The sequence below is a fragment of the Xyrauchen texanus genome, chromosome 34, assembly GCF_025860055.1.
Source record: "Xyrauchen texanus isolate HMW12.3.18 chromosome 34, RBS_HiC_50CHRs, whole genome shotgun sequence".
Classification (NCBI taxonomy): Eukaryota; Metazoa; Chordata; class Actinopteri; order Cypriniformes; family Catostomidae; genus Xyrauchen; species Xyrauchen texanus.
In genome coordinates, this window is record NC_068309.1 from 4,730,633 (window position 1) to 4,739,491 (window position 8,859).

General features: G+C 36.8%; 1 protein-coding gene across 3 annotated transcripts in view; it reads left to right on the forward strand.

The window, feature by feature from the left end:
• Nucleotides 1-5,594, forward strand: part of rapgef1b (Rap guanine nucleotide exchange factor (GEF) 1b) — a 62,648-nt gene extending 57,054 nt beyond the window's left edge. The window contains exons 20-26 of one of the 3 annotated variants that reach the window (XM_052103741.1): nt 1-70; nt 245-339; nt 1,457-1,535; nt 1,627-1,728; nt 2,073-2,170; nt 3,595-3,723; nt 4,182-5,593. The exon at nt 1-70 is cut by the window's left edge and continues 15 nt beyond it. In XM_052103741.1, the coding sequence (XP_051959701.1) occupies nt 1-70; nt 245-339; nt 1,457-1,535; nt 1,627-1,728; nt 2,073-2,170; nt 3,595-3,723; nt 4,182-4,332 (724 nt within the window). In that variant the 3' untranslated portion in view covers nt 4,333-5,593. Of the gene's footprint in view, nt 71-244; nt 340-1,456; nt 1,536-1,626; nt 1,729-2,072; nt 2,171-3,594; nt 3,724-4,181 lie in introns of all 3 variants that reach the window. The other 2 variants (XM_052103740.1, XM_052103742.1) reach the window with 2 other exon arrangements.
• The last annotated feature ends 3,265 nt before the right edge of the window (nt 5,595-8,859 follow it).

The following is an 8,859-nucleotide window of genomic DNA, read 5'->3' on the forward strand; positions in this document are numbered from 1 at the left end:
TGATTTCCGCAGTCACGAGATCGCAGATCAGCTGACGTTGCTGGACGCAGAACTTTTCTACAAGATCGAGGCAAGACAGTCTGATTATCCTTCACTTCTCCCTGCAATATGTGTTTGAATCTTGATATAATAATGAGATTTTGTGCACTGGGATTTTGTCTGGAGGCGTAAGAGTGCCAAGTAACATCTAAAATGACCCTGTTATCATCATCATCATCTCTTATTACTCTCTCCGTCTCTCCAGATTCCTGAAGTGTTGCTTTGGGCAAAGGAACAGAATGAAGAGAAAAGTCCAAATCTGACCCAGTTCACAGAGCACTTTAACAACATGAGCTACTGGTACAGGATACACGTGACGCCCTCAACACAACATATGTTCCCTATACACTACATGTGCATTTTCCATTTGATTTAGTTTTTTATTTGAGCTCCCTTAGAAGTGAAATCAAGTTCCCAGATTGCTGCAATTCAGTTCTTCTTGTTCAGACAGGCACATCTTTTTTTTTTGCCCATCCGCCTCAAATACTTTGTTTATCATGGAGCCCCTTAGCACAGTGTTTCCCAAAAAAAAAAAATGTTCTGCCACGGCACACTTTTTACGACAAAAAAATTCGACGGCACACCGCTATCCTACATGGGCTAACCATCGTCAATATTTATCCTTTTCAAGAACTTTCCGTCTCCGTGGCGTGTTTACTTTTAATGTTTGAAATTCGGCTAGAATTCGTGGTTTTACTATAGTAATATTGTTGTAACTATGAAAAGTAATCACGTTTTTTTGGCGGAAACCATGGTTTTAATACAGTATACTGTATCCATATGGTAACCATGGTTACTCCTGTGGTTGCTATGGTTTTAACATGGTATGAAAGTATGATTTTTATTACCATAGATTTCATTTTCCTCAATAATTATTATTATTATTATTATTATTATTAATAATTATAATTATTATTACTGTGATTTTACTATGAATATCAAGGTTAAAATATGGTTACTGTAAATATTTATATTTATTTATATTTATGCATTTGGCAGACGCTTTTATCCAAAGCGACTTACAGTGCACTTATTACAGGGACAATCCCCCCCGGAGCAACCTGGAGTTAAGTGTCTTGCTCAAGGACACAATGGTGGTGGCTGTGGGGGTCGAACCAGTGACCTTCTGATTACCAGATTACCCGTTATGTGCTTAGCCCACTACACCACCACCACTGAATCCTCTATTAAATCCATCACCACTACTAAATCCATTGTAAATTTATTGTAAGGGAACGGAAAATAATTTCAGAAAAAATATTCCCGTCCTGTCCTCTAAGGGGCTCTGTAGTTTTTTGCTGTAAGAACCGAGAAAAATACTAAAGGTGGTTTGAAGTTGGATTTTAACATCATGCCTTGAACACTAAACCTTCATCACACACACTTCATGTCAACTGTACTTCCTCATGTCCACTAGGGTGCGCTCTATAATCATCCAGCAGGAGAAAGCTCAAGACAGAGAGAAACTTCTGCTCAAATTCATCAAAATCATGAAGGTAATATTTTTATTTAACAGTGTATTAACATCATTGACGAACTATTTTTAACATCAAGCTGAGTGGTTTGATGTTTTTGTCTCGCCTGCAGCACTTGCGGAAGCTCAATAACTTCAATTCTTATTTGGCAATACTTTCTGCGTTGGACTCTGCACCAATCAGACGACTGGAATGGCAAAAACAGACATCTGAGGTCAGTCATGCCAACTGAACAAAGTTTCTCTACCAAAAACAACCACCTAGAAATGGTTAAATACAAGTTGATCAAATGTAAAAAAGAAAAACAAGTTTGCATGTGTGTGTGTGTGTGTGTATGTATATATATATATATTTGAACTGACAAAGTCTATGGTAACTCGGATAACCACTCTGTACAATTGTGCTGAGAAGAATATCTATTCTGAGATGTGGGTTGGTGCTGTTTTGGCGGCACGAGGGGGGCCTACACAATATTAGGCGGGTGGTTATAATGTTGTGGCTGATCGTTGTGTATCTATCTACTGTATATATATATATATCCCCTCTTTCTCCTTTAAGGGCTTGGAGGAGTACTGCACTTTGATTGACAGTTCGTCGTCTTTCCGAGCTTACAGAGCTGCTTTATCTGAAGTGGAACCTCCATGTATTCCCTACCTGTGAGTGTTTGTGTATAATATGTCTATATACAAGTGTAACATTTGTACTCAAAATTAGTAATGCATCAATATATTGCTAGGCTGATGAATTGGCTAGTATTTGACTTTTTGATATACGTTGTACATATATATATATATATACTGTATATATATATATATATATATATATATATATATATATATGATATTCTTAGTAAAACCATATTAATAATAATTGAGGAAAATGAAATCTATGGTAATAAATATCATGGTTAAAATATGGTTACCGTAGTAAATCCATTGCAAATTTATTGTAAGGGAACAGAAAACTATTTCCGAATACAAAGTCCCATCCTGTCCTCTTAAGGGGCTCCACACAAAGGATTTGAGTCGGATGGGCAAAAAAACAAACGATATATATTTATACATCGATGAGCCAAAACATTATGACCTAATATGCCCCTGAAGGTGTCCTGTGTTGTCTGGCACCAAGACATCAGCAGTGGAGCCGCCGTCGATCGGACTTGTTGGTTCGGCACATCCCACGGATAATCAATCCGGTTGAGATCTGGGGAATTTGGAGGCTAGTGCAACACCTTGAACTCTTCATCATGTTCCTCAAACCATTCCCAAACAACGTGTCCAGTGTGGCACTTCCACTGCTCCAAGGTCCAGTTCTGACACTCGTGTGCACATTATAGGCACTTTCGACAGTGGAGAGGGGTCATCATGGGCACTCTGACCGGTCTGTCGCTACGCAGCCCCATACGCAAAAGGGTGCGATGCACTGTGAGTTGTGACACATTCCTCCCGTAACCATCATTACATTTTCTGTGACTTCTTTGTGCCACAGTAGACCTTCTGTTGGTTCAGACCAGAGGAGATAGCTTTCGTTGCCCTCACACATCGATGAGCCTTGGGCCCTCAACACCCTGTCGCCGGTTTGTGGTTTGTCCCTCCTCGGACCACTGTCCGTAGGTACTCACCACTGCTGACCGGGAGCACCCCACAAGCCTTGCCGTTTCAGAGAAGCTCTGACCCAGTCGTCTGGCCACAACAATTTGGCACTTGTCAAAGTCACTGAAGTCTTTACCCCCGCCCATTTCTCCAACATTCAACACGTTGACTACGAGAACTGATTGTTTGCTTGCCATCTAATCTACCCAGACCGTGACATGTGACCTTGATAGGTGATGATCAGCGTTATTCGCTTCACCTGTGAGTGGTCATAATGTTTTGGCTCGTGAGTGAGTGAGTGAGTGAGTGTGTGAGTGTGTGTGTGTGTGTGTGTATACATATACATATACATTTCATTGTCTATTTTGGCAATTGTCTACACTGCTCTCTAGAGACCGGCATCTGTCATGGAAAACGCATCGTGGTGACCACTTATCAGAATTTTCTAGATAATTGAGGTTTTATTCTATGTTTTTCTTTTCTGTCAGGGGTTTGATTCTACAGGATCTGACGTTTGTACATCTTGGTAACCCAGATTTTATTGAGGGAAAAGTGAATTTCTCCAAACGTTGGCAGCAGTTCAACATCCTAGACAGCATGAGACGATTCCAGCAAATGTGAGTAATCCACTGGTGTAAAACCTGGTGATCTGAAGCGCCGGTCCAATAGTCCGCTGCAGATTTCAGTGTTATAGTTCAAACATCTTTTAGTTTGTAGAATAAAGCAATAAGACATGCGAGTCTGGGGTAAAATCGTAACAATGGCCATTCTCGAGTGGTTGATTGCTTTTATAAAGTTATGGCAATAGAAGATAATAATAAGATGACAACATTGGTCAATTAATGCATTTATTACTTTATTGCTATGAATGCAGAAACTTGATGTGTATGTATATATATATATATAATTCTGATGTGTGGCCACAGTTGTGCTTAAATAGGCTCTTAAAAGTGGCTAATTCAAACTAATCTGTTTTATAACAACATTATAATATAGCCCTTTATATAAATGTTGCATTTCTGCTGACATTACTGGCTAATAAAACAATTGTTTCAATGTTTAATTGCATTTGTAGACACTACGAACTGAAACGGAACGAAGACATCGTCTCGTTCTTCAACGACTTTAGTGATCATCTAGCCGAGGAGGCATTATGGGAACTTTCGCTCAAGATCAAACCGCGAAACATCTCGCGGCGCAAGACGGACCGAGAGGAGAAGACCTAGAACCTCAAATCTAGAACCTTAGAGACAATTTATAGTGAGACCTGAACCTCCTTCAGAACCTAAGGAACCCATGCTAGGCTGTTTCTGAGTTCTACGTCTGGTTCCGGAACGGATACGTGAGATCGAGTTTGCACCAATAAACTGCAACAACGGCAGACTTTTACACTCAAGAGGAAATCCAAACTCAGTATAAATAAAAGAATATTTACAGATATTAAACGTACACCCTCGGACACACATAGTGGGCGAAAGAGGACTCAAACGCTAAATATAGTAAAGCAAAATCCTCCGAACTTTCTATGCGTGTGTGGGTATATAGTGCGACGCACACTCTATAAGAGGGCTTTGTTCATTGATATTAATACACTGTGCTTGTTGAAGTGTTCATTTTTTTTGTCTCGCTCGGATGTTTCGTTTGACCTTCCAAAGGTCAATCGCCCATTCAGACTGAACTGTTGATGTATTCGCCAATTTGGTGCTGCCCAATTGGAAATGTGCAACTGAGTCGACCAGTTACCATTCAGACTGTTGGATTGGGACACGGGAGGACAACTGTGCAATCTTTCATCGTTATAAAGGAATATTCACTGATCTGTTGAAATTAATATTATTTGACAGACTATGAGTAATGGACTATATGGTATATATGAATTAGAAAATGAAAGTATGAACTGGACGTTGGACGCATTTCTCATGTCAACTTTCTGTTGTTTTGTGAGTGCCCTTGTGCAACCCTCGATATAACGGTTTACCCTGTTGCTGTGCTGACAGCCCCTGTTTGGGTGAATCTAGCAAAAACGTTTGAGAACAATTCCGGGTCATGTTTCAGACTGAAATAAAAAGAAAAATCATATAAAAAGTTATTTTTTGCCTGTCAAATTTAATCACAATTTAAAATTTATGCATTGTGAAATACTTCTTATGATAATTTAATGCATTTTGTCGTCCTTCCTGAAAAAAGTTAATTGTAAAGTGCATTTTAACAATACAATTTAAGTATATACCATGGCAGTATTTGTTGTATTAAATCTAATTTATGCTGGGCCTCATTCATTAAACATGACGAGATCAAAAGTTAATGCAAGAATGCCAAATTGTATGCAACAGTTTACATGTGATGAATGATTCACAGAAATGTGGCCTTGAGCTAATAAATCGTTAGTAAGGCCAGTTTTACGTAATATCTTGAATTGAATGTGACAGTTTACGCTAGAATGGTTTTATGAACAATTCACACAGAAATCTGTCCCTGACCAGTAAATCGTTAGTAAGGCCAGTTTAACGTAATTTGTCACATTTAATTAAATGTTGCAGTTGTACGGACAATACAAAGAAAGTTGGCCCTGAACCCGTAAATCGTTAGCAAAGCTAGCCTTGCGTAAGTTGCCGAATTAAATGCAACCGTTAACATAAAAATATTTTTACGAACACATAAATTAATCCGCAAACTTGTAAATCTTTAGTAAGGCCAGTTTCCGTAATTTGTCACATTTAATTAAATGTTGCAGTTGTACGAACAATACAAAGAAAGTCGGCCCTGAACCCGTAAATCGTTAGCAAAGCTAGCCTTGCGTAATTTGAAGAATTAAAAGTAACCGTTTACATAGTGTTGTTTTACGAACAATTCACACGTAAATTGTTAGTAATGCCAGTCTAACGTAATTTGTCACATTTCATTAAATGTCGCATTTTTACAAACAGTTCAGAGAAATTTGGCCCTGAACCCGTAAATCGTTAGCAAATCTAGCCTTGCGTAATTTGTAGAATTAAATGCAAACATTTACATAAAAATGTTTTTTTTTTACGAACAATTCACACGTAAATCTTTAGTAAGGCCAGTCTTACGTAATTTGTCACATTTAATTAAATGTTGCAGTTGTACGAACAATACAAAGAAAGTCGGCCCTGAACCCGTAAATCGTTAGCAAAGCTAGCCTTGCGTAAGTTGGCGAATTAAATGCAACCGTTAACATAAAAATATTTTTACGAACACATAAATTAATCCGCAAACTTGTAAATCTTTAGTAAGGCCAGTTTTCGTAATTTGTCACATTTAATTAAATGTCGCAGTTTGACGAACAATACAAAGAGAGTCGGCCCTGAACCCGTAAATCGTTAGCAAAGCTAGTCTTGCGTAATTTGAAGAATTAAAAGTAACCGTTTACATAGTGTTGTTTTACGAACAATTCACACGTAAATTGTTAGTAATGCCAGTCTAACGTAATTTGTCACATTTCATTAAATGTCGCATTTTTACAAACAGTTCAGAGAAATTTGGCCCTGAACCCGTAAATCGTTAGCAAATCTAGCCTTGCGTAATTTGTAGAATTAAATGCAAACATTTACATAAAAATGTTTTTTTTTACGAACAATTCACACGTAAATCTTTAGTAAGGCCAGTCTTACGTAATTTGTCACATTTAATTAAATGTTGCAGTTGTACGAACAATACAAAGAAAGTCGGCCCTGAACCCGTAAATCGTTAGCAAAGCTAGCCTTGCGTAAGTTGCCGAATTAAATGCAACCGTTAACATAAAAATATTTTTACGAACACATAAATTAATCTGCAAACTTGTAAATCTTTAGTAAGGCCAGTTTTACATAATTTGTCGAATTGAATGTGACACTTTACATAAGAATGATTTTTACAAACAATTCACACAGAAATTTGTCCCTGACCAGTAAATCGTTAGTAAGGCCAGTCTAACGTAATTTGTCAAAATAAATGCAACCGTTTACATAATGTTTTTTATGAACAATTCACACATAAATACATCCGCAAACTTGTAAATCTTTAGTAAGGCGAGTCTAACATAATTTGTCACATTTAATTAAATGTCGCAGTTTGACGAACAATACAAAGAAATTTGTCCCTGACCAGTAAATCGTTAGCAAAGCTAGTCTTACTTAATTTGTCAAAATAAATGCAACCGTTTACATAATGTTTTTTATGAACAATTCACACGTAAATCTTTAGTAATGCCAGTCTAACGTAATTTGTCACATTTTGTCGCATTTTTACAAGCAATTCACCGAAATCTGTCCCTGACCAGTAAATCTTTAGTAAGGCCAGTCTTACGTAATTTGTCACATTTAATTAAATGTTGCAGTTGTACGAACAATACAAAGAAAGTCGGCCCTGAACCCGTAAATCGTTAGCAAAGCTAGCCTTGCGTAAGTTGCCGAATTAAATGCAACCGTTAACATAAAAATATTTTTACGAACACATAAATTAATCCGCAAACTTGTAAATCTTTAGTAAGGCCAGTTTCCGTAATTTGTCACATTTAATTAAATGTTGCAGTTGTACGAACAATACAAAGAAAGTCGGCCCTGAACCCGTAAATCGTTAGCAAAGCTAGTCTTGCGTAATTTGAAGAATTAAAAGTAACCATTTACATAGTGTTGTTTTACGAATAATTCACACGTAAATTGTTAGTAATGCCAGTCTAACGTAATTTGTCACATTTCATTAAATGTCGCATTTTTACAAACAGTTCAGAGAAATTTGGCCCTGAACCCGTAAATCGTTAGCAAATCTAGCCTTGCGTAATTTGTAGAATTAAATGCAAACATTTACATAAAAATGTTTTTTTTTACGAACAATTCACACGTAAATCTTTAGTAAGGCCAGTCTTACGTAATTTGTCACATTTAATTAAATGTTGCAGTTGTACGAACAATACAAAGAAAGTCGGCCCTGAACCCGTAAATCGTTAGCAAAGCTAGCCTTGCGTAATTTACCGAATTAAATGCAACTGTTAACATAAAAATATTTTTACGAACACATAAATTAATCTTCAAACTTGTAAATCTTTAATAAGGCCAGTCTTACGTAATTTGTCGAATTGAATGTGACACTTTACATAAGAATGATTTTACAAACAATTCACACAGAAATTTGTCCCTGACAAGTAAATCGTTAGTAAGGCCAGTCTAACGTAATTTGTCACATTTAATTAAATGTCGCAGTTTTACGAACAATACAAAGAAATTTGGCTCTGAACCCGTAAATCGTTAGCAAAGCTAGCCAAATTAAATGTAACCGTTTACATAAAAATGTTTTTTTACGAACGATTCACGCAGAAATTGGGCCATGAACATGAATTAAGTAATTGACTAATTAAATGCAGCAGTTTACATAAAAGGTTTTCTACAACAATTCACACAGAAATTCATCAAAGAACCTGTAAATCTTTAGTAATGCCAGTCTTATGTAATTTGTTGAATTGAATATTAAAGTTTACACTAGAATGTTTTTACCAAACATTCACACATAAATTCATCCGCAAACTTGTAAATCGTTAGTAAGGCCAGTTTTCGTAATTTGTCACATTTAATTAAATGTCGCAGTTGGACGAACAATACAAAGAAAGTCGGCCCTGAACCCGTAAATCGTTAGCAAAGCTAGTCTTGCGTAATTTTCCGAATTAAATGCAATCGTTATCATAAAAATATTTTTACGAACACATAAATTAATCTTCAAACTTCTAAATCTTTAGTAAGGCCAGTTTTACGTAATTTGTC